Genomic DNA, 26,540 nt, shown 5'->3' with positions numbered 1-26,540 from the left:
TGCCAGCTGGCTCCTGTGCCTGAGACTAGGAACATCCACTGGAATGCAGACATACACAGTGGGCATGGAGAAGAGGTACACAGGCAGCCAATTAAAAGAAGGGGAGAGAAAGGGAAAGAAATGGAAGAAAAATCTGTAAAGATCAATGTCTTTTGCCACAGAAATGACTATTTATGGCAATGAAACCTGAAATTATAATTTGAAATGCTTAAAGCATATAGCTCATCTTCAGAATAAAAAAAACCCACTCAGAATAAGGATGTGGTAAATTCAGGCACAAATTATTTCATCATCATCAACTATACAATGGGATAAGGATTTTAGCTTCCTGTAGTGGCTTAGATCAAGAGCATGGGTAAAACCTTGGCACAGAGAAGAACTGAGAGGATTCAAGTGGACATAATGAGAGAGCAGCTGCATTGTCTATTTAGAACAACACAGGCCATCAGGAGCCAAGAGCCTTTTTAGAGGGGTTTATACACAAAGCAAGGGAAGTTATTAGAAGGTGGAAAAAAGATGTACATGGATAGCAACTGGTATATGTTTGGCTCAGACACTTGGAACCACATGAATTTCAGAGAAATCCTATAAAGAGAGACAGGGAAAAGAAGAACATTTCTTTTTGTTCTTTCACAGCACTGCTGAGAACTTTGTTTCTGTAATATATCACACTTTTTTTCCCCACATATTGGTTTTTTCTTGGTGATCTTACTTTCATTCTAATTATTCTGAGGAATAATTTACGTTTCAGATGCCAACCATCAGTGCACACACCACAGCAAGATGCAGAAGTACTTGATTTTCCTTTATGAGCCATTAATTTCTGCACTTTAAAGATTCTTTCTGAAAAAAAAAGCACCTTCCTATTTTCATTTCAAATGATAAGTACAGAAGAAAAATAAATTCTCAAAGTAACAGACAACTTGAGGGTTTCTGACATAAGCCTTGCTGCATAGCTATTTCTTAAGGTTTAAATCATTTGAATATATCAAAATTATATGTATACTCTTTAAAATTCCATTCACATCAGCTTGAGACTGTAACCATCACCTAATGTTCTAATACTATCAATTCCTTCATCATTCCTAGGAGTTTCCATTATATGACATGTAAATATCAAATAGTTAGAACCAAGAAACAGAATTTTGCTGTAATAATCCCTCCAGACCTTCTTCAGAATGAAAGCATAAACACAAATCCTACCATCAGCCTTCTGGTTGATGTTTTTACACAAATATTATTGAAATTGCCATTTCATTCTCTCCTTTCTGAGCAGTGGAAATTCTGCATCACTGCTCTGATAACTTCAACTTGACCATGGTGCAGTTTCAGTTGGAAAAAGAGGTTTAAACATCCACAGAAACATCAGCCAAGAGCAGAAACACCATGCCTGTGTCTTAATACCAGTCCCAGGTCAGTTCCATCACTTGATGGGATTATGTTTTAGCTAAATCTAACAGCAGCTCTTGAATTGCACTTCCTGAGAACTGGAGCAAAGCAAAAGGGGAATGGGTTTGGGGGTTTTTTTACAGCACCTCTTTGCAAGCTACAAGTGAACAGAAACACACACACTTAGCTTTGCATGCAGAGTAGCCTATCTATTTCAATGCTGTAACTCCAAGGTTAAGCAGGTGTCTAACTGGTGGCAAAATCAGGGTCTTAAAAGGAAAATTAATTAGTGTAAGAAGTGGATTTATGCACAACACCTGGCTGCTGCTGCTGCTGGGCTTATCTATGTAGGGATTTATCTGGTGGAGACAAGCAGTGTGTAGCAATAACGCTCTACAACTGTTGTAACCAACCCCACATGGCACAGAAGAAGAGTTAACCATTAATAATTATTTCAGAGAGGGAAGTTCTTTGCTAAAGAAAGAGGGCGACATGAAGTACTACAAAGCATACATTAATACTTCAGCAAGAAAAATTTGTCAATAAGTGCAATAAACTGCCAAAAAAAAAAAAAAAAGCTTACATGCAATAAACTGCAAAAATGCAGATGAAAAAAAACTGAAGTGAGAAAAAAATTCCTAGGAAATGCTCTAAAAAAGAGACCAGACTGAAACAGCCAAAAAGTACATACAGTAACATGCAATATTTCTGAGCTAAAATACATAATCTTTCTGTGATGTTCAGTGAAAGGGAAAAGTACATGAGAGATGCTGAAACCACTGTGAATGTTTTATATTTTTGTTTTTCCATCAGAGCTCTGCACTGACCATCCAATCCATCCTCCCTGATGAGCACACCCCCGAGGTGGGGGGACACACCACATGGCTCACTTTAACTCTGTAAATTAAAGAGCTGAGCTGTGACACGAGTGGGACTGCTCCACCAACACAGGCAACCTCCAGGTCCAAGGATTGGTGGGAATGGGGATTACTGCAGCTGCCCTGGGAGCAGGCAGGGCTTCAGACAGGGACAGCCCAGACCCTTCAGCCTCGTAGCCCAGACCCTTCAGCCACCAGAATCCAGCGGGTCACAACGAGCTCAGCGAGCGCTCTAACCTGGATGGCTCAAAATTTTATTGGAGCCTTTGTAACACAAGTGTACTTTTCCATACTGCTTCCCTCCACGGCACAGCAAATTTCAGGTTCTAAAAGAAACATGTAAATCCACAGAAGCAGAAACCTGATGACATTTTTATTCTTGCTATTGGCAAGCCCCATGTAATGCCAGTGGCGTTAATGCCAATGTTCACTAGCAAAAAGAACTAAGGAACTAAATTCAACCAAGGGCACTCACTGCTTTGTGCTGAAAGGGAATTCTGTATTTAGCTTATATGATTTGTTTCCTCTCTTAACAAGAAGTGGAAAAGCATTTGTGGTATTCATGGAAAAAAAAAATTATTTTTGGTTCACCACCAATGGCCAGCATAAAAATGCACAGAAAAAAAAAATCCTCAGCATTCTGATTCTGATTACTGCCTAGTTATTCCCCAACCACACTTAAAACTCTAGACTGCCCATTCCAGCATTTCAGTGCAATTTTTATTGACCTACTAACCTGTAACTCTGGGAAGCCTGGAGCTAAGAATGCAATAATGGCTAACAAATACAAGTCTCCAAACAGAGTGTAATAACCTTAAGTAAACTACTGCCAAGCAAAAGTCCTGCAGATCAAACAGTTCCCACGAAGCCTTATGCTATTAACTAGCAAAAGAGTCCCATGATATCTCCATAGTCATGCACAATAACAGAGCACTGTGCTTCTGTTTACTTACATAGCTTATCTGCAATCCAGTAATGTATACAGCCAGCCCCTCCAATGTAAATCACTTCTCTATTTCATGATATTTCCCTTGTTAAAAATTTGCTAGCTTCCTAATGATAAACAGGGGGTTTATCTGGAATATCTGTTTTCAAGGGATGGGCAGTGGACACTTACAAAACTATTTCAATAAGGGACTCTGTATGGTTACATTGAGAAAAAGAATTGTAAACATGCAAACTAAAGTTTGCAACAATATGGTATTTATGTGGCTCTGCATTTTTCCTGCTGCAAGGCCCACTCACACATTCCACCTTATTTCCGTCATTCCCTGGGCAACCCCACCTCAGGAGATGGATAGTGGAACTATCATCCTATCACAGCTAAAAAGAAGAATCTACAGCCAAAAGGCTCATGGTCAGCAGTCGGTCACACAACACCCTGTGTTTACCTCACACCCTACTGCTTTGTGCACTTCAACTCATTTCAGAAAGATCTCTACCTAATAGACTTCTTCCATGGGGACAGTCTGCACCCAGCCATCACTGCAATGTGGACGGGTCAAGACTTAAACAATCAGAAATAAAATGAAAACAGAAATAAAACTCATTAGAATGCTTCTTCAAGAGGCATAGAGCGGGAACAAAATCTGCTGCCTCTGAAGCAACAGGACTCGAATGCACACCCGCGGGCTCCTTGCCCGCGGATCAGGGCGGAAAAGGCAGGAAAAAAGCGTGTTGCCCTTCTCCCCCGGGCCGAGGAGGAGCTGAGCCCCGCGGCGGGGCCGGGCGCGCAGGGGGCGGTGCGGGCTCCGGCCGGCCCGGTGCAGCCCGCTCGCTCCTCGCGGCGCTCGGGCGCGCAGGGACCCGGCCTCCTGGGGCGGGCGGGCGGGCGGCTGCCCGGGGTGGCACTTTCGGCGGGGCGGGGAGCGCGGCGGCCGGGCCCCTCCGCCCCCGGCCCCGCGGAGGAGCGGGGCTGTCAGATCCAGCCCATCTGCCGCGATCGCAATCGGTCGCAAGTGAATGGCTCCGGCAAATCTGCGGCGGCAGCAGGGGCTCGCCGCGGCGGGGGGGTGGGGGAGGCCGGGCCATTGTCTGCGGCGGCCCCCGGGTGCCCCCGGGCTGGGGGGCCGGGCGGGGGCTGCCCGGGGCCGGGGTGTCCGGGAGCCTCCGCTTGGCCGCACCGCGGCCGGGCAGCGCTGCCTCTCCGGCGGGGCCGCTGCCCGCGGGCTTGCACACCATGGGGAAAGCCCTCCTTCCGCACGGCCCGAGTGGAATGCTCGGCTCGAGCTGATGCCATCCCAGCTATCCTGGAAAGTTTGGAGACAGGGCACGCGGCGTGGCGGAGCCGCCGGGATGAGCGGGATGCGCCAATGGACAGCGGCTGTGCCCATAGGGCTGTGTGTGACACACAGGTGAAAGAGTTCTGACGGATGGAGACTCACAGGCATGCTCGGCACGCTTTTACACCTCGTAGCGTCTGAAAAACCAGTTCCAAAAGAATCGCTAAAAGCTTTGGCATCTGCTAATCCAAAAATAGCGAGTAAAATTTTTCCTTGGTTAGAAGAAAATCTAACTGCTATGTGAGCCATTTGTAGATACATGGTGTGTGTAAGAGAACATAAGATGTGGTACATGTGAGAGAACCTAAGTGAATAGTGAGCAAGAGTTCGGCAGGATTTCCCAGTTTAATGAGAGAAAGTGAGAGATCATGGAAACAGGGTGAGAAAAACTGGCATAATGCAAATGAGAGGCAGTGGGTGCTCTGGAGTGAAGAGACTGCAGGAACCAGGGTGCAAAGTAAATCCTCATCTATGGTGCTGAGACAAGAAGTAAAAGGTAGAGCTCTATCTGTGAATCAAAGAAAAGTACTGAAGAAGCAGAACTTCAAAAATGAAAGTGGCAGGAGTTTTTCTGGATTTTGAATTTGGAGGTTTCTTAGCAGAGGAGCTCAGAAGAACAAATCATTGGATAATGCTCAGATTTTACTTAACAGATTAGCTGTGGCTGGAGACAGTGCAGTAAGTTGCAGAAGGAATCTTTTCCTGTGGTGATACAGAAAACAGTCTTTGCAGCTAAGTGTGTTGCTGTGGTGTCTTGAGTAAATCCATAGCCAGATCTGTTAATGCAGGTTTTCTTCCAAGTTGTCATTTCCTTTTTCCACTGTGGAATGAGAACCTCCAAAATTACTTGAATCTGTCAAACTTGTAAGTTTGTCCTTTCCAGGACACAGGCAGCTTGCTCTCTCCTAATGAGACACAATTGTTCATTTTCTGAGGGCTGATCTAGGGTCCTGGGCTAGTCAAAGATCTTGGGTTGAATTAACTGTGATGGGGTGAAGCACTGTGAATCACAGTAGATGATACAGTGATGTTCTTAAATACTGCAAAACTCTTTGACAGAAAGCTGCAAAGCAGAATGGGACAGGAACTAAGCATCATGGCAGACAAGAGGTCCTCTCCAAATCCAGTAGAATTTGGGGTCTCCAAAGAGATTCCTATTCTCCATTCAAGCATGATTTCATAATTTTAACCATGATCCTGTCTGCTGATGTGTTTTAACTGCTTTGTAGTGTCAGAAAACACCTTGAGCAACTCTTGTAAGAGTCAGTTTGCCTACTGAGTAGAAGATATGTTAATTTTATGTTTAAATAGAAAAAAAAATCCCAATAAAATGTAATCACACTATAATGCCTGTTGCTTGAATAGACAACCTAAACCTCCTATCCATACTCCTTTTTAATTAAGTGATTGAGACTGCAAATACAGTGTGGTTTTTGAGACCTGGCTAACATATGAGTGGCTGCACTGGATCTGTCCAGAAAGTCTGTGTTATTCGGTGTCATTTCACTGGCAAACCCCAAATATTCAGGGGAAGATCCATCACTTCACCTTGCTCCAACCCCTTGGGAGCTCAGGAATCTCCCGACCAAGCTTTCCCTCTGTGTGTTCAGTACATCCCTTCCATGGCTGTCCAGCCCCTAACTGAACCCACATACACTTCTAAAATCCATGGTACCATGCTGATGTTCTGATCCTTGTGTACATGAAAAGTCTTCCTTTCATTTGTTTTTCAGTGTGCTGCCTGTTTTCATCATAATCATGGTACCTTCCTAGGTGTGGTACTGCAAATCTTAAAATATTATCCTGGTTAGGGTCAAGTCTTTCTATGAAGTCTGTGAATTATTGCATACAAAGTTTCTATTTGAAGACCACATTTATCTTTTCATGATTCTCCTTTCCTGAATTCCTAGTGAAAACATGGAGTGGTTTCACCAAATCTGCTGGATTAACAGCAGCTAAAGGGATAAAAAAATTAAAAATATTGCCAGTTTGTTAATTATTTTCAGGCCTAAGCTTACATTCATTGAAATCAAAAGTGACAGACTTGGTCTCTTACTCTGTAACTGGAAGTGATTTAGAGTTGAAAAGAACCAACATTTATCTACAACTTAAAGCTATAATTACAACTTGAAAGTGTTTTTATGCATATCAAGCTGCACTGTATCTGACTGCTGAGATACTGTTCTTCTATGTCTCTTCAAGATTAGTAGTATCTCAGTTTCATACACAGCAACAAGTATATGTTACAAATCATTATTTCTTGTCCCTAGGCTTGCACAATTTTGTCTAGCATAGGCATTTACAAGATAATACACCAGTCTTTAAACAAAATTCATGACTTGGCTCACCATTGCTTCTGAGAGATACAAAAAACTGCAGTGCTCATACTTCAAAACACTAAAATTAAGTAGATGATATCATTAGCTCAATACATTGCTGCTAGCCATAGTTTTAAATTAACCATCCTAATAACTGGCATGGGCAAATGCACGATTTGGGGAATTTTTTTTTCATTTTCTCAAGAGACCAAGCTACCATTGGAGGGACAGATACTTCCTAAAATGATTTCTGATTCTCAGCTGGCATAATGTGCATGTATGTGGAGGTGATAACACCTCTGCTCACTGCTGCATTCTGCAGCTCTTCCAAATGGGAGAGACCCAGGAAACAACAGGAATATTGGCAGGTTGGAAGTGACATATTTTCACAGTAGTCAATAATGCCAAAAGAACCTTTAAGACAGTCTCTGCTTCACAGAGAAACTTCATACTCAAAAACCTGGGAGGGGGAAGAAACCCCCCAAAATGCAGTTATTAAACTTCACTCACTTCTTGTCCTTCTATTAATAGTTATATATTTGCTTACACAGGACTGAGGCTGTGTATGGGTGATGTAATACCAGCTTTTCAGATGTTCTACCACAAGGTTACACCAGCAGTGTTCTGGGGCTCTGTTAAACATGAGCAGGGTAGAAATCATGTGAACTGAGGTCATTAATGGAAACAGTTGCTCTTTCAGCCTGACACAGGACACTGTTCAGTGAGACCTGGGGCAGTGCTGCCCTTTTGAGGACTTCAATTCAGCTCTGGGGACCATTGCCTGCACGCCCGGGAAAACTGCCACGCCAGGCTCTTGCACAAAAAGCTGTGCAACAGGAGTGACAGGGACACACAAGGAGTGCCCTGTGCTGGCAGGAAAAATCAGTCACTGGAGGAGAGGTGGCAGAACAAACTGCTCCCCAATAACCACGCTGGAATTTCCCAGTGCAGCAGAGCTACAGGAAGGCAGGCAGTCTGCCTGGTGCTGATGTGTGTTAGCATCAGCTCCTGCTGCTAATGGGGACATTCAAACCAAAAAGGATTCCATAAAAGTTTTCTCTGGATCTCAGTGGAATTAGAATTTAGAGTCTTTTTGGGAATTCTGAGTATCTTTTGAATTGGCTGAATGAAGGGTCAGGTGCTGCCACTTGCACATTTCCACATTGCAGAACAGAAGTGAAGTCATGACTTTACTGTCACAGCAAGGACACAGCATTTGGCCATTTTTTCAAAAATGTACAACTGTTATTAAAGGAAATGAGAGGAATTGAGAGTGTTTACAACCTCTGGTGTGTTTTTGGACCAATTAATCCCAGGGCACTTCAGGAAGATACATACTTCCTTGGCATTTGAAGTCTCCCAGTCATGAGGAGTGGAAGATCATAAACATTCAGGAAGTAGAAACTACAACATACATACTTATGACTTTCAAAAGGGCTTCAGAGGCTTTTGGCTTACCTGGCAGAGGACTAAGAATCTACTGAATGAAGAACAAGAAAGAATTTATTACAGCACTATCAAGAACTGAACTGGGAAGAATTTGTAAGGTAGTACCAAACTTCCTCAGTACCGGGGAGTAGGAGCACGTGCTGATTCTGGCAGGGTGTGGAAGCAGATCAGCTTCTCCCACCTGCTATTTAAGGTGCTACATAAATGACAGCAGACTGAATAACCTGCAAAAGCTGGCATCTCCTTACTGCAAAGCATTTGGTGGAGCTCAGTCTGGGGTTTTTATTTTTTGTTTATTTGAGTTATACTTTCTGAATTCTGCTTAGCTAATCAGGTGGTAATAAAATTAAGAGCCCTGCATTTTGCAAGCTTTTATTAAATTTTGAAAATCTCAGGGGAGTATCTACATAAGCAAGAGTTAGCAATTTGTGAGCTATGCAGATTTAAGTAAGAAAAAACTATTCATGTCTTTAATATGTGATGAATGCTGCTTTATATTTGAAATCTTGTCCCCAGTGGAACCTATTACAATAATGTTTATACAGGTTTATGCTATAAATGCATGATATTTTCCCTACAGCACAATGTGTTGGAATTTACTCCTGATTTTTGAAAAAGTGTGAATGGGTGATATCCCAGAATCTGAATTGCTATAGGCACAATTATGCCCTTTTATTAACAAATGAAGCAATGAAAAATATAATTTTTAACATAAAAAGGACTTTGTACAGCAGGCAGAATTGATAGAAAATGCACCCTGAATCTCCTGCTCCACATGGGAACTGGAAAACAGCCAAATCCTACAGAATTCAGGGAAACTGGATCTTCAAGTGCCAGTGTCACACAAAGCCTGGACAGAGGTGCTGACTGTCATGGAAAAAAGCAGGAAGATGACAGTGATGGATCAGCACACAATTAAATAGCAGGAAGAAGTGGTGTCACAGCAGTATTTTGGCTGCACAGGTGTCCTGCTTTCAATTCAAGCAATATTTGTCTTGTAACAGGCCCGTCCACATGACACAGGGTCTACATCCAAGGTTTTCTCTATGTGAAAAACCCAACGGTTTCTTCAGCACAGAAACATCCATGTGCTTTAAAATGAACTGCCTGAAGAGAACAGGACAGAGCCCTTCTCTTCTGCTCCCCTTGCCACTGCCAAGCCCCTGAGAGAGGACATAATTTACTTTACGCTGTGGCGTGACAAGGGCCAAGGACAGGAGTTGGAGAGGAGACATCCAAAGAAAGGTCACCTCTTCCACACCTCATCATGTATTAACACAAGAAAACCCTCTCCCATCACACAGCATGGGATAAGATTGCCACCAACTGTGTTTTAGACCACAGAGTTTTTTAAAGATTCAAGCAGGGATGTTGGAACTTCATCCCTCAGCCTGAGCAGCACACAGTGCTGTGACTGAACACAGCAAAAGTCTGGCTTACACATGGATCTCTTGTACAAGCTCCATTAATTTTCTTTGTTAAAAGGGAATTATAATATTTCTTGTTGCATCCTTGGGGCTGAAGAGGTGAAAACCATTTCACACTTTGTGTGGAACAATGAAGCCCTGTTCTCACTTGAGGTCTTAAACTCTTGCTTTAATATAATTTGGGGAGAAAAAAAAGGTTGAGCATTAAAGAATAAAATAGGAATGCTTAACTTGGTTATTTAGGTTCTCTTTCACACGTGAAACTCTTTTACAAGAAAAGGTGCTAACCTGATTTGCATAACTTCATATACAATTTCTCCTTGACCTTTCCTACACCTGCCATCAGCAGTGCCATATTTGTATACTTCATCAGTGAAACAGATCAGTAAGGTACCATTCCTTTAAAAATAGCAAATTCATGAATTTTCTTTTTCTATCTTAAACCCACCATGCCATCTAAAACCCTATCTCATAGCCTGTGACTGTGCAGTACTCATTTCTATAATACATTTTGACACCCTGGTTTTATAAGTGCCGGAATTCTCAGTAGTTGCCTCGATGTAAATCTATAGGTTTTCCTCTGCCAAATAGGAGCAGGGATCTGTGTAAAGATAAGTTGTTCAGTCTTAGAGAAGACTTCAGGGAAATGCCACTATTACTCATTGAAATTATTCTTTGTTCTGTGAATAAAGCCAATAACATAATTGGGATTATCTGAAGAGTGAAATATGATCCAATTTGACTAAGCGTGGCTGTGTGCAGACATTAGTGGAAGAGTAAATTCAGCACCAAATAATAAAACGAGAGTACAGCCAGTTTCCTTTTGGAAACGTTTGATTTCTAAAGAAGAGCGAGGTAATCTCAGAGCACCAACACCCAATAATTGCATATTCCTTTCTTTGGCTCCGTCTGTGGGTGTGATCTCGGTTTCCCCTCTGGCTGCTGGGTCAGGAGCAGCTGCCCTGAGGTTTCCCTGCAGGGCTGGGCTGGGGTCGGTGCTGTTCCCCCATGCAGTGCTGCAGCAGTTGTGCAGCGCCCGGTGCTGCTACCTGGGCCAGGCTGCACTGCAGGGGACAGACAAAGTCCTGCCACTCGCACTTAGCGTCAGACAAAACCACTTCAAAGCAGATTTTTTTTTTTTCCCCTACCCCTAAATAGCCACTACAGTAATATGTATATCTGCATACACAAAAGAGTTTGTTCTTCGGAAAAATCTTAAACAAATGCAGAACCATGCCAGGATTATACATTTCATTTCCCAGCATACAAATGAGGAACTAATTTAGTCTGGGCTGTTCATGCATTTTGCTTTTAACAAACATCCATATGCCAAATAGACCTTCCACATACTTCCCTGCTGGAGTTTTTTTTCCTTTCAACTTGGTAGGGAACATTTGTGATCCTTATTCTACCAAATATATCTAAAGAATATATTTTGCTCAAGGCCTTCTATTTTATAATTTAAGAGAAGCAAAATCAATTCATGGCTCTGGCAGTCTCACTATTATGACAAGTATACATCTGTGCAAAACTACCCCAATCCCTAATTAATTACAGAATGTTATTAACATTTTATAATTTAGCATTGGTAAATTTATTTAATTTTATAAACACAGCCGTATGAAGTTACTTTTTATGGACCACTTTTTCATCTTTTGCATGCAGTTCTGAAATCTGGGTAGTTTAGCATAGATACAGAGATGTTTGCTTGTATCAAAATTATTTTCTGTTCAGATGGTTCTGAGTCCTTTATGTAATGACTTCAATACTGAGGCTTGACACTTCACTCCTGACTCATGCAGCACTGATGAGCAGTGTTAATGGGAGTTTTTTCCAATTAGAGGAAACAGGCTGAGAGTCATGTTCTTTAAAATTAATACTTTTATGAATATATAATGCCAATCATATTTCTCATTTAACAGGGCACATCAAGTTGAGTTTAATTTTAAGTCAGCTTAGTAAATACTTCACAAAAATATGCCTTGTTGGAGTTAAAATGGCTCATTGCTGAAAGAGATTTATTTATTGATCTGGTAAAGAGCTGCACATAAAATTGCTATCAACTTTAATCAGATGAGGACAATTATTTTATATGACTAATTAGTGGAACTAATAAAAAATCTGAGCAGGTATAAACTTCTGTGAAGCATTTATATTTGTTTGCGAGACAGTGATCAGTCTTGATTTAAACATTGAGATAAATCCTCAAATAAGCACTGTTTCCACTGCAACTTCAACAAGAGTTCTAGCAGCTAGCCAGCCTTTCCCTGTGCTTACACATTCAGTATTTATAGTGGACTTACGTAGTCCATCAGGTTCATTTGTAATCTTTAAACTATCCTCTCTTACTTTTCTATTACCCTATTAAAAATACAATCTAAAAGGCAAACAGTAAAAAACTTACTTTTCTCTATATTCACTATACAGATTGCTCTCACCCAATCTGGTCCTGAAGAAACATCTTTTACAACTGTGGTGTGGCACGGACATGGTACTGGGGAGCCAGAGGAAGCAAGGGGTTCTTATTCACAGAAAACAGAATGACAGTGCTTTTTGTGGCTGTAACCACATCTGCACTGCCCGCTGAACCATCCACATCTATGCTCAGCCAAAGAAAAGCACTTTTGGCCAAAAAAATTGGTAGCCTCATGTGCATATTTAAACACCAATCCTCTATAGAAATGCTCATCTGAAGCAGTACAGTGAGTTCTGTAATACAACTTTGTAGCTTTATATGGTTTTTATCTACATTTTTGTGTGTTTTTTTCACATATGAGGTCACAAATCAGAAACCTCAGCTTTAGAGAAATGTGTATGTTATGACATTAGTTGGAAGAATCTAAATTAGTACCTGGTGACTGAATGACTCCTAATTGCCAAACTCAGTTCTACTCTACCTCATTCAAATACTAAGGAAATGAGAAGGAATCAATGTTTGCATGTGTTTTACAAGTTTATCATATGCATTTAGCAGTGCTGTAGAGATGTAGGGAAATAACCCCAAGAAAACACCACCCCAGCAAACACCAAAGGCTGAGGAAGAGACAAGAGGCAGGCTTTAGTGGCTAATAGCACTAAACACCTTTTTCCTGGCTTTGTGTGTTGCCAAGATGGTATGACCAGACAGGTGGATCAAGAAGCAAAGTAGAAAACCTCATGCTCTTACCACACCTCACCACACCACACCAACCTCTAATCATAGACTACAAACAACAATTTTGGAAGATAATTCATTCCAAATGCAGTCTATAACCCACATTAGCATCACAGACCAGAGGCAATGTTTGTTATGAGAACTTCCAGAATGGATTAAAATGGGAGTTTGGCCCCAGGACCTGGCTGCTTACACCTTCATTCCCCTCAGGCCAAGTTACTAAGCCCTGGCAAGAAAAAGATGCTTGTGTGGAGCATGACCTTATTTAGTTGGGGTAGCACTTGATTTTTTTTCTCAGCCTTCATTACTGTAATATCATACACAGGGTTTTTCCTTTGTGTGCCATGCAATTTATTCCCCTAAGATTAGTCTTTTTCTAGTCAAGCAGTTTAAAGCTAATCACAGTTGTTATTTTAATCTGTGCTCACCATTAAGAATTCTCACTGAGCTATTTTGCTTGTTAGCAATTAAGGCTTCCCAATGGAAGTTCATGATTACAGCAAAGGCAACCTGTTTAATACTTGGCACCTCTTTAGTACACAGGCATTAAAACCAGGAGCACAGAAGCATGCTAATGCTGCTGATGAAAGCAGAGCAGATCTATTTAACAAACTCTGTTTTGAATATACAGCGTAGGAGGAATGCAATGAAATCCTCATGTGCAGTTCTGGTCCCTCCCCTCTGTGTTTTGCAGTACTGTAATAAGGTGGGGAAGTGCGGTTTGACCTTCATTAACTTATTACATATTAGTCATGTCTGAACTGCAGCATGTCCTCAGGCTTTCACCAAGGCAGACTGAAGTGTTGGTCCCAGTTCCAGTAGCAGGACTAATAAAATTCCCTGGAAAGCTCTCAAGACCAGGATCTGACCTTTGCTTATTCAGGCAAGCATCCTATGCTGAATTATGACTTTTTTCTTCTGTTAAGAGAATCAGTAATTGCTGCCACTGATCGGTGTGTCAAGACTTAAAAATTATGATCTACCATCAAGTCAATTAGCAAAAACTGCAGGAGCAAATTTTTGCTTCTCATGTTGATTGTCCACGTGATTCTCCCATAAAAAATTATATATTAGCTGAACTAAAGCATTAAATGATTAGGTATAAAATAACATTGCAGGGGGATTGCACTCCCCTGACCCAATTCTGTCCTGTTTAAAGCTATTTTCAGACAGGATAGGGCAGAGAAATCCAAAATAATATTTTCTTTTTTTTTTTTTTTATTATCCGATACATGGAGATGCACAACCACTACTGCACATCACCTCCAATGGTAAATGTTGATGATTTACATTGATGGGGATCAAATTTGCCTCACATTGGGTAAATGTTGAGCTCCAACTTGAGAAATAGGGGAACCACTGACAAGTCAAATATGCTATCAGTAATGTGAAAATAACTACTGCAAAATGTCCAGTATAAGAAAAGCTGTTAATAATATCTGCATCTTCACAAACTACTGAGGTACCTTCCCTCATTCTAGTCAAGTTTTAAGGACAAGGAATCTGAAGCTGGGTTAGAGGTCTGCTTTAGTGGAGAGCCATAAAACGTGACCTAACCATTGCCAGTCCTCCTGGGACAGCAATTACAGCGATAAATGTTCCACAGCAGATGCTAATGCCGTGTGTAAACAGTTGTCCTCTAAACTGAAAAGAAATTTTGGCCCCACATGTCTTTCAGAGTCCCATTGTACACGTGGAGATGTAAAGGAAATGTAAAATTGATATGCACACCATGGCATTGGGTTTAGTCTCCTCTGCCTTGGCCTGAGCACTATAAATCTGTGCTGGCTGTGAGTGAGGCTGGAGGAGCCAAATGGGCAGAATTTGTGTGTGTCAGATTTATGGGCTCACCCCAGGTACCATGGGGGTTATCGGTCAAAGTCAGGTTCAGCACCCACTGACCCACTGGGCTCAGATCATGGAGTCACAAATCAAGAGCATAATGAAGGTTGAGGAGAGGGCTCTGCTGATTTATTAGGACATCTGTCTGGCTGTAGACAGCCCAGCACTGCCCCTGTGTAGTGCCAGCTATTAGCATAATCCTCACCACGAAACTTCTCAGAGATTTAAAAGAGAGGAATAAAGTGTTCAAAGAAGGCTGGCTGAACCAGAAGGGTTTTTCTTGTAGTGCTCATTACCAGTCTTAACTTTTTATGCCAACACACCATAAAAATAATAATAAAAATAAATAATGTTAAAAATAAATTGATGGTTTTGATTTTTCAAAACCACTGAATTTTCAGAGTATGTCTGTCTGTTTATAATAAAGTCTCTACCCCTGCTAATTTTCAAGTACTTTTTAATATTTTAATTTTTTATTCTTAATTTATATTTAACCACAGTAGTGTAATCTGCATAATGTTATCACCTTCATTCTTACAAAGTTAGTCTCCTGAACTCTGTAATGTTAAATGAAAACTTCAATTTTTTGTGCCAATTATATTTGGCTGCTTTTTAAGAAAAGGGCGAATTAAGCACAAACTTTAGGAGTTTGGCTATAATTAAGAGTCAATATCATAATGCTGTAGGCTGTAAATGCTGTGATACTACTTTATAGTAGTATATGTCAAGAAGTTTGTGAGGTGCAGAACTAATACTGGCATGTGCAAAGTTGCTCTTTTTTTGTACATGAGAGGCATTCACCTGAAAAAGCAGACAGATCATTATTTCTCACTTGCTCAGAACTAAGGTGAAATAGGTTTCAGTCTATGAACATTAAATTATTCCCTGAAGATACTTTTATATTTGACTGTGTTTTAAAAGACTGTCACTGTTCATATGTCTTCAGAAAAAAAAAGTTAAATATTGCATTAAAAAAATTGCTGTGAATGTTGAAGGAATTTTATCAGTGCTATTATTCCATTTCCTTTGTATTAAATGTTATGTTAGATAGGATTTGAGCAGTTACCAAATTTGCTGTAGGCAGCGTAGAAACACCCACCAGCATGTGGCTGCTTTGCTTAAACCAGGGTGCAGTCTGGGCAACATGAACAGAGAAGAGATAGAAAATCCAGACTATCAAGAGCACTGCAAAATTGTAAACCTGTGTTTATTTTAGTTTCAAAACTCTCGGTTGGTCATGCTGCTGTCATGGTATTTTGGCTAGATTTTGTGTACCATTCAATGAAAACACTTATATTCAAAGATATAAGACAATTTCTGAAATTCAGTCCAGTTGAAAGAATCTGAAGTAGAGTTATCACCCACTGCCTAGAAACTGTAATATGAATAAACCTGTGCATGCCCTGATTAACAAAGGCATGATTCCATTTGTGTGTGCTGCCCTGCTTATTTCATGAGCTAAGATTTGCTAGTCTGCAAAGAATTTAAAAATGGAGAAACTGAATAGCCAATCATTCATTTGAACTCAGAAATGGAAACTATGGATTGCAGTATCCTTTCCAAAATAGCAACATAAATAAACATGCGTGGCACAGTACTTGCCTCCATAAATTCCAGCGTTGTTCTTCCAGCTGAGTCACTAAATGCTCTATGTATTTGTTGGAGTCCATATATTCCTAAATGAAAAATTATTACAATATTAGTTTTTCAATGTTCAAAGTATTTGTAAAATTTTGAGTAAAAACCAGAGTCAGTTTGTGGAGTGCACTTTGATTTTGCTCCCAGTTATCCCATGTACATAGGGATGTACACAGTGATGTAAAAATCTAGATTAAATTCACATGTGGATTCATATTACATGAACAGGGCAGTAGCCTAATGCACTGCACACTTCAGAGATTATTTCAGGGGAAGACAAGAGGCACTGAGGATACACAAGCAGCACAAACAAAATAGTGTACATATACATTCATATCCATATTCCAAGCCCAGAATAATCTTCCCGTGATCCAGACTGAAAAATAACTGCCCAGCAGTGCAGTCATTGGTTTTGGTGCACATTTTGTTTACTTTAGATATTAATCAAAGTGAACTGAATATTTAACTCAAATATTTATTTTAGGGACAGTATGAAAAATACTATAGCATGTACCCTATTTGAAAATGAAGCTATAACTCAGCCCCTATATTATTTTCCAGTCCAACTTTTGCAGATGCAATAACTTGAAATATCAGCTCTATGAAAGCTCCTGTACTTGTGTCTAGACAGAACTTCTGATAAATAATCTTGACCAGATGAAAAATTTGGATTTTTTCCTATTGAAGCTTATTTTTTAACTCAATGCAAAGAGATGATGTTTATTCTCAGCAGAGAAATCTGTCAGTAATAGAAATACACCACCTCATTTCCAGGAGGAAGGCAACATCAGTGTTATTTATATCAAATATTTCAGAATGAGCCCACAGAATAAGGTGATATGATATATTTGGATGACAGCAAAGCAGTACCAACACAGTCACATTACTATTATTCTGAAAGTCTATCAGTAATAATATAACTGTCGTGAAATATCTCACCAAAGCAAAAATATGTCTTAAACCTCATACTTCAGGAAATTGCAAGTATTGGAGTAAAGAATCCATCTTCACTTTCTGGAGACAAAAGCTCCATTTTTTATAGCTCCACTGTTTCACCTTTGGATTCATCACAGAACCACTTTGTGAGGTTCCTATTCATATTAGAAGTTGTCTCTTTACTATTATTATTTCTTTTGTGTACAAATATGGATTTTTGTTGCAAAGTAGTTGGTTCTCCTAAGCCATTTATCTTCATGACCACGCATATGAGACAGCCAGTACAGGGACTGTACATCATTGTGTCTCCTCAAGGTGAAGATAAATGTTAGCTGATTTTAATGATCATAATTTATATATAAATGTACATTTTTATTTTGCAGGACTGAAATTGTTCCAAGTGATTCTATGTTTCTGTCCACAGTAATTATTTTCTTGTTCAGAGATAGAGGGAGAGAGGGAGGGAGAATGGTCCTGCAAAGGCACAAAGAAAGATCCCTGGCACAGCCAGGAAGCAAGAGTAGGACTCAGCTCCCAAGGAGCCTCTGCAAAAGCATCTCAACCATATCCTGTTCAAACTGCATGGCTTGAAAAACTTTGGGTATTGTAAAATTTTCCATTAGACTCTGTGGTTGCCCCAAGTTTAAATTCCATTCTAACTGCTGTAAATAGAAGCATCATATAGCTGTTTCTTTCAGAACACATTAAATCATGGAAATCCTGAGAAACACCATGAACTTCAGTGGCAATTAAGCTGGAAGCTTCTTCTAAGCTAATTCTAGTGAAATCATTCTGCAATACACATATATTAGAGTTCAAAAAATATATACTGTACAAATATATAATGATGATTAATTGCAGTACCAAGTTCTTTAAAACAAGTTGCCTATTTTAGTTTATATTTTTTACTACAATGAATCTGGCATAAATTAGTATTAATACCTTTACATCTTTTTAATGTAATATTAAACAATATTCCTGATTTATTCATCACTGCACTTTGCCCTACAGGCAAAGATGGGATCAGCAGTTTTATTTTGCATAAATTCTACCATGATAATATAAAAAAACTCAGTCTGAAGCAATTTTCTTAAAAGTGTTTTTTTGGAAATAAGGACAATGGGGAAAAAGAAAGACTTGTGTTTATCCTATATGATTGCTGCCTTAATGTTAAGGTTTTCCTGTGACAGATCAGAAATATTATTCTGTTTCTCTTTAAAAACCAGCAGCCTGGGAGTATGTAATCTTGTCAGTGTGCAAAAAAAAATCAGCCATGATTTGATGGTGGTTAGCAGCACCTCCTTTCTGCTGGCACATTCATGTGCCAGCTGTGTCTGCAGCAAGCCATCTGCTTCAGACAAGGCCTCTGTCCCTAAGCCCAGGTTTCTGCTCTCTTCTCTTATCAACTGTCCCAATAAGACGAATTCTGCCATCCCTGGATCAGGACCCAGTGTTATCATTTTGTCAGTGTGAAGCAAATAGCAAACAGTCACTTGAGATTTAGAGCAACTTCGTGATTTAGAACAGCTTGGCACATTCAGTGACAGCAGAAAATGTGAGTAAAAACCCCAAAGTAATCACAGTGGTTTATGGTTGGACTCAGTGACCTTAAAGGTCTTTTCCAACCTAAATGATTCTCTGACTTTATGTTCAACAAGACGATGTATACAGTTCATTAAAGCACTTCACAGTGCCCAATAGATCACACCTAGAGGGGAAATACAAGTATTTTGTGGCTTCCTTGGAGCTCTGTCCTATGAATGCTTGTGCCATGCAGGCTCTGAGTAGCACAGAAAATTGTGGAGTCTGAAAGATTACGTGGAGCCTTGTTTTCTGATGTAAGGATAAAAATCATTTAGGCAGACATGATGGTACTCAGATACTAATGAGAAGACCAATCAAATGGGAGAGAAAGGCTGTAAAAGCACAGGTGCCTCAGGGTTTCAAAAGGGAGTCACAATTCTTCCTGGTCCCCCTAAAACAATGGACACTGAGCACCTGCAGAACAGGAGGGGGTAAAGCTGTGTAAGGGCAAGTCAGTATTTCTGAAGTGACACAGCATATTTAATCTGAAGTTGTAGACTCCAAATTATTTATGTACATTTGATACTGTTACATAGCAATTGTGCTGATGGTAGAATTGCCATCCATGCTGTTGTCCACACCTGGACTAGACCTTAGCAGCCTGCACTGCTGGCTCTGCTTGGAGTCCCCCTCCTACCTCCAGCCATTCCTCACTACTTGCAGGATTACTGAGAAGATCAAGATTTAAACAAATAAACAAAAAAATTAAATTATTTTCAGAATAATGAGTGAAACCTGTCCTTTTTCTTCTGAATTAGTTACCTTGCAGCCATGAGAAATTCACTCTTCAATCTATCCTACTGTGATGGCAGTGTTTTAAGGAAAAAGCCTTCTGTATGTGTTTAAATGCAGTAGAAAATCTTTCTAACAGCTGCATGTATTCTAGCATGCAGGAGGAGATGGCATACAAATGTCACATACCAGCTCATCTAATTTAGAGAGCATTAGAGAATTGCTTTACCCAGATTATTGCTGATTTGAGTTGAAGCACAAGCCTAGAAACATACTTAAATATGGGGGGTTTTTTGACAGAACTAAATATCTCACTTTGCAATGCTTAATTGTTTTGCTAGTTTTTTTTGGGTTTTATTTTTCTTTTCTTTGTTAGCTGTATGGCTGTCAGGAAAAAACAGGGAAGAGAAAGGAAATGAAGTGCCTCCACTGAGGCCCGGGATCCACTGCTCGGTATTTTGGTTGGTTACTTGGGTATTTGTTCTGGCATATCCCTGTTGTTGTACTGGGCAGGGTATCAAAAATTATCCAGCACACAGAACATTTTCCCATCCATTGTTACAGAGCAAACCCTTCAAGCAACCTTAGGCTCCCAGCACAGGAGTCCCTCGCTGGAAGCTGGAGGTGATAAATTCAAGCTAAAGGAATAGCACGTAGTCCCTGCCTCTCTTAAGGAACTTGCACAGCTTGGTATCAAAGAGAGTTTAATGAGCTTAGTGAGATGTGAAAAGGATTAAGGATACCAGCAAATCACTTGATTACGTACTTAATTCAATAGGGCCACTCAGGAGCTGAAGGCTGCCCTGGGCAGCAGGGCCAGGGGTGGCACTGGCCTCTGGAAGAGGTTTTACAGCAGCTCCTGTAAAACCTCCAGAGAGAGGTTTTATAAGAGCCAGAGAGAAGTTTGATAAGAAGATCCATGTTTACCCCTGAAGAATTTTCTAGCAAGGTCATTGACGTAGAAACCAAGAAAGGAAGGAGGATAAACAAGAGAAACCTGCAACTGTCTATTCCAATGAGCACTTTGTTTGTCTTTCCTGACCAATGAGTAAAGTGTAAACTTATGAGTTTTATAAGAATGTATACAAAGCATGCACGCTATAATAAAAACATGCCTTGAAGCCTTCTGACAATGGGGTATTGTGACCATCTCAACAGTGACACTGGCCCCTCCTGCAGCACGGACACCCCAGCTCCCCCAAACCCACACACCTCAGCCAGGCACATGGGGACACGGCCACTGTTCCCCTGCCAGCACTCTCCTGTCCTGAACAAGCTCCCAGCAAAGTGCCTCGTGCACAACTGAGGTGCCTGAGCCGTGCAGAAAACAGGAAAGTGGGACAGAGATTAGGCTCACACTCAGGTTCCTGCAGGCCAGTTTTGAAGCAGGGCTGGGGGGTAAACTTTATATTCAGCCCTGCACAGCCCAAAGCTTTCCATTTTCGCCTGGCACATCTAATTGCACTCCTGGTTTGGTTGGAACAAACTCTGTGCACACAGCCCTAGCCCACTCTTCCACAACACTTCCCCTGGATTCCCCAAATATTTGTATTTGGAAGCAGGCAGGATTCGGGCTCCTGGGCTCCACAGAGGAAAACGTTGGTCCCTGGGGAGCAGAAAAAGACCGAGTGAACAAGCACACAGACAAGTTCTTCCAAGAGTCTGGAGCCGTCCAGCCCTGGAGACAGGGAGCTCCATGGAGAGCCCACAATCATCTGCTGCAGTTCAGGAAGTCACACTTTCACAGGGAAAGGTTATTAGAAATTTAACAACAACAAAGCTGTCTGCAGCTAAACAGCAGACTGTTGCAATTAGGAAATGATGTTAGCAAAGCAACAAGGGGGACATCTAAGCTGTTACACTGAGTGTGGAGACATGAGTAATTTTTGAAGGCTCTTGGAAGAGTGCCCTGGGGTAAAGTTTTAAATCTAGGGAGAGTGACTTCAGAGAATATTATAACTTTTGTAAAATATTTATTTTTTGTTTTCATCCTGCTGCATAAACCTTTGATAGAAAATAGACTTTTTTCCAGCAGCCTAAGAGGACACACATATATATTTATATATATATATATATATGTGTATTCTTATCTAGACAATGTTTTTCATATCCAAAAGCAATAGCAATGAGAACTGAGTGAGCTTTCTGCTGCACACTAAAAAGAAATCAGGTATTAAAAAAAAAACAAACCTAAAACCATTTAGGATTAGTATTTTTTCACTGCTTTCAATACCATACCTGGCTAGATTACTCACTTTTGGTCCTAAGTAACAGTGAAAGCTAAACCATGTAGCTTAGAGAAAATAATATCTTTTAAAACTGCCATTATTGCTGATTTAATTGTCAATATTTTAATTGTCAGGTTTATTAACAACTGGCATGAAAGTGTACATTGAGAGCCTCTGCAATGGAGCAGGAGTCTGGCAAGAGCCCTTGTGCACATTACACCGTTATGGAAAAAGCAGTAATGAATATTTTAATAAATATATTGAGCAAATTTCTTAATTGTTCAAAATCACTTAAGCTTCAGTGAACAGTTCATATTACATCTCAGCTGCAGTGACTAAAACTGATTTCCCAATTCATCTGAAGACAGTTGTTTTCATAAAAAATCAGCTGGGTTTTCCTCCTGCTGCTGCTTGGCTTCCACCCTATTAACCAGCACCATCCACAGACACAGCAGAGTTTAGTAAAGCCTGAAACAGCACAAGCTCATTGGCTGATAGGCAGATTCTGCACCCTGTGCTCTCTGAGGACAGGGATGCAGGGATAGCTCTCAGATGAACGCTATCCAGATCTGCAGCTGGCACACAGAGCCCTGCTGCATTTGGGTTTTGCCAGTGTGTCCCTAAGGGAGTTCAGTCCCTGGATAACAGCGTGGGTACTCTGCCACTCAGTGACACTGATGCTGGAGCTCTTTCCCCACAGGGAAGAGAATGGGGAGAGAGAATGCTGCAGTTTTATGCTTTTTCCCATCAGCTTATAAACCTTCTGTTTTCCAGTAAGACAATTTCTAGGAGCAAATCTCCTGTCTCATGTGCAGGAGAAATGTATGGGCCAGTATTCTGCAAGAGCTCTTCCCTGGCCTAGTGGACCAGTAGACCAAAAGCTGGAAGGTGAGGAACAGATTTGGCAGGAACCACTACCCCCAGTCAGATTTCCAGGTGCTTGGCTGGTTTGGGTAGTTGCAAACAAACGAATATTTTTCCTATGCAAATAGCAGGCTATGGAAATTATGTCATTTCTGTTAAATATTAAGCAAATCATCCATTTAGCTGAGAAGAGAAGGAAACTGGACATTTTGTCCAGCAGGCAAATCAATGCTGCTTTTAGCTGATTTTCTTCCCCTGAAAGTATAAATCAGTAAAAAAAAAGGATGCTATCATAGTGGGAAAGTTTGCACTTACATCCTCTAAGTTGTGGAGCTTGTAACTCCCATGAGCAAAGTCACTGAGCAATACATCCCTACAGCATTGACACATGGATGTGCTTATTTGGATATGGAACCAAAACAGTCTCCATAAAGGCCAAATCTCCATGGATACCCTCCTATCCCAAGGTTCTTGTGGCTGGGTAGGGCCTGACCCTGAGTGACAGAGCAGGAATTGCAGCAGATGCAGGTGATGGTGCAGAGTATGGACTGCACTCATCAGTGCTTATCCCAGAGGAAGGAAACCACCAAGAAGCCTTTGAGCTTCTAACCTACCAAAAAAGTCAACAAAACCACTGGACCAACTAAAGTTTTCAGCAGAAAATGGGAAAATTTTGCCTTTTGGACAGGAAGAGGAATGAATATGGACAAGCAGGTTGTGTCAGAGCACTCTGGCTGCGTCTCCTGGGCAGGTTTGGGGTTGCTCTCCCATTTACGGCAGTTTATGGAAAGTTCTTGTCCTCACTGAGTATAAAATCCCTCTGTACAGGGAAATACAAAATGAACAGAGAAAGTGAAGCTTAGCATAATGCTACATGTAAGAGCTCCTGGCTGCTGAAAGTTATTGATGACCATGTGTAAATTAAGGAGGTGTCAGAGAGATACAAATTTTTACAGCCCAGAATTCCACTAATGAAAAGGTGACAGTGTCATTGAAGGCAACAGGAGTTTGCTGTTTAGCTAAAACAGACAATTTGCTATTTAGCTAAAACAGACATCCAGAGTTTAGAAAAAAATAGTAGGAAGATGTGCAGATTTTATGAGTTTTCTGCTACACAGTGTGTATATTTACATGAAATAATTAGCTGTAGTCTTGTTTATGTCAAATCCAATTTACATTAATAAACTTCACCCAGCAAACACTCTGATGCTGTAAGAAAATGCCCAGAAATGTTAGCAGCCTTAAAAATGCAGAGTAAACACTGGAGCATTTAATTAATCAATTCCTGACATTACCAAGTAATTACAATGTCTGAATCATTCCTTGAATGTTTTTTATGAATATAAATCAACCACAACACATGGAAGAACTGCTGGTGGGAGGCATTTGACTTACGCAGACATATGGCACTTGCACATGACTCCCACTGTCTAAAGAAGACAAGGAGTTACAACAAGGATAGAAAAACATTCATAGGATCTATTGCAGAGTTGGGAAAATTTAATTCTGAGGTTATTAGGGATGTTTGGGATTCACAGATAAAGATGCTTCATTCTCAGAATGCATCAGACTTTCAAACTCACTTGGAATAACCACTGCCATCTATTCAACCACAAACACCTCAGGACCTGAAGTTTTCTTTACCATTTTCTGTAATTGCTTTCTTATCACTTGTCCTCATATTTCTTCTGGCAGCTTCTGATGAGGAACAAGCCTATCTTCATATGGTTTCATTTCTACTAAAAACAAATAAATTCAATTCTACTAATAAACAAACAGTGGATGCTCATTCCTTCAGTCATTATAAGTCAACAACAAAAATTATAAAGTATACACTATATATAATCATAGAATGGCCTGGTTTGAAGAGCACCTTGAAGACCATCAAGTTCTAACACCCCTGCCATGGACAGGGACATCTTTCATCACCAGGTTGCTCCAAGCTCCATCCAAACTTGTCTTGGACACTTCCAGGGATGGGGCAGCCACAGCTTCTCTGGGAAACCTGTGCCAGGGCCTCCTAACCTCAAATCTCAACCCTCTCTCAGTTTGAATCCACTTCCCCTTGTCCTGTCACTCCATGCTCTTGTAAGAAGTCCATCTCTGTCTTTCTTGTGGGCTCCATTCCCATATATAAAATATCTCAAAGTAAGGTTAAAAATTGTTACAGGCACATCAATCTGATGATGCTGAAATATGTCCAAACATCAGTGGACAAAACAAGGTGAGGAAAAGTTCTGAGGATCTCCAGATTCTGACCCCCACTCTAAGGACAAGGGTAACTTGAGCTTTAGCAAACCCCAAATTACCAGCCCTTCAGGGTTTGTACGGATGGAGAACAGAGAATCTGGAGATGAGCAGACGATGTACGGCACCACAGGCTGGGGCCTCTTTTCCAGACAGATTTCACTTGCTTTTTCCAACCACCCCTCTTTTGTCCACCTGCCACCGTGCTCTGCTCTAACCACAAACATTTTCACACAGAGAAGGGAACTGGTTATAGCACATTTGAAAATTAATCTCCATGTCAACAGCTCTGTTTCCAATGTCTCGTCTCTGCATATCTATAGTCAAGAAAAGATTGTCTCTGAGTTAATAATGTGGCATTGTTCAAAAAATCTCAGAAGCAGCTTCCAGCACTCCACCCCTTCCTGGTATGCTGAATTTAGTGTGACTACTTACATCCATCTATCTCATCTGCATGATACATAAACAAAAACACACAGAAAAATGAAGGAGCGTGCAAATAAATATGTGCTCCTAAACATTCCCTGTTCATTTTTCACTCTTTGCACAGAGAAAAAAGAAATTAATCTGAAGCTAACACAAAATTATACCTCTACATTTTCACAGTTTATTATAAACAAAGCAGGAGCTGTGCTCATAGGGAGCTTTGTCAACTCTGCCTGAAACACATTTATTGTCACTACCAGGACTTGCATCACGTTCAGCTTTGGGTATTGACTGATTGTAGGACACAATTGAGTCTAGGCATGGATCAGTTGTAAACTGCTGCCCAAATCACACTTTTTCTTCAACCTTTCAAGTCCAACTCATGGACTTATTTCCACAAGATATCCAAGAAAATAAAAGCATGCATTAAATGTAACAGGACTGGCCCTGCTAGTAGGTATTTGAAGGCAGGAAAATTTTTAAAAAACACATCTGCATTCAATTTATTTTCTTGTATATAACTATTCAGTTCCATATGGGAGGAAGGTGGACTGTTCTGCAAAGCAGATTTCTCGTGAGGAGCTCACAGTCCCCGTGCAGGACAGGCAGGCAGCACAATGGGACCTGACTTTCTGGGTCAGGGGATTAATCATAAGAAGTTTGGCATTTCCTAAGTGGTATGTAGGCTAGACAGCATCATGTGATCCTGGCTGGAGATAAACTTTTAGTGTATCAGGGATTTAGTGAAAGTGGATTTAGTGGAAGGAAAATGTTTCTCTTTAATGGTAAGCTATATGCAGAGGGTTCAGTAAAGTCCCAGAAAGGAAAAAAGAACGGGAACATTTGTGTCAGCAAACAGCACACAGGCATTCACTTACGTTGCGTAGGCCTGTTAAATACCTAAGCCAAAGCAGTGCCTTTAGTTACAGACACTAATTCCAAGTCAAATCTGTGTGGAACAGAAAGCACAAAAGCACTGCAAGGACAATTTCTTGTTGGGCTGCAACTCCAGCCATGTCATCCCCACGAATGCTGTAAAAACTCACAGCCATGGGTACCAGTCTGGGATGGTGGCAGTTTGCACCCCATGGGCAGACCTGTGGGCTAAGTGGGAGATGCCCAATGACAGCAGGAGAGCTCCTGGGG

General features: G+C 40.8%; 1 protein-coding gene across 1 annotated transcript in view; it reads right to left on the bottom strand.

The window, feature by feature from the left end:
* NCKAP5 (NCK associated protein 5) overlaps positions 1–25,195 on the bottom strand; it is a 242,907-nt gene extending 217,712 nt beyond the window's left edge. Inside the window, exons 1-3 of the mRNA XM_041473262.1 lie at positions 25,031–25,195; positions 18,061–18,105; positions 16,338–16,415 (exon numbers count right to left, since the gene is read on the bottom strand). Coding sequence (XP_041329196.1) covers positions 16,338–16,415; positions 18,061–18,105; positions 25,031–25,195 — 288 coding nt within the window. The remainder of the gene's footprint in view (positions 1–16,337; positions 16,416–18,060; positions 18,106–25,030) is intronic.
* Between the last annotated feature and the right edge of the window lie 1,345 nt (positions 25,196–26,540).

This window comes from Pyrgilauda ruficollis, unplaced genomic scaffold (genome assembly GCF_017590135.1).
Source record: "Pyrgilauda ruficollis isolate IOZ18807 unplaced genomic scaffold, ASM1759013v1 scaffold3, whole genome shotgun sequence".
NCBI lineage: Eukaryota > Metazoa > Chordata > Aves > Passeriformes > Passeridae > Pyrgilauda > Pyrgilauda ruficollis.
This window is presented reverse-complemented; position numbering and strand designations above follow the sequence as displayed.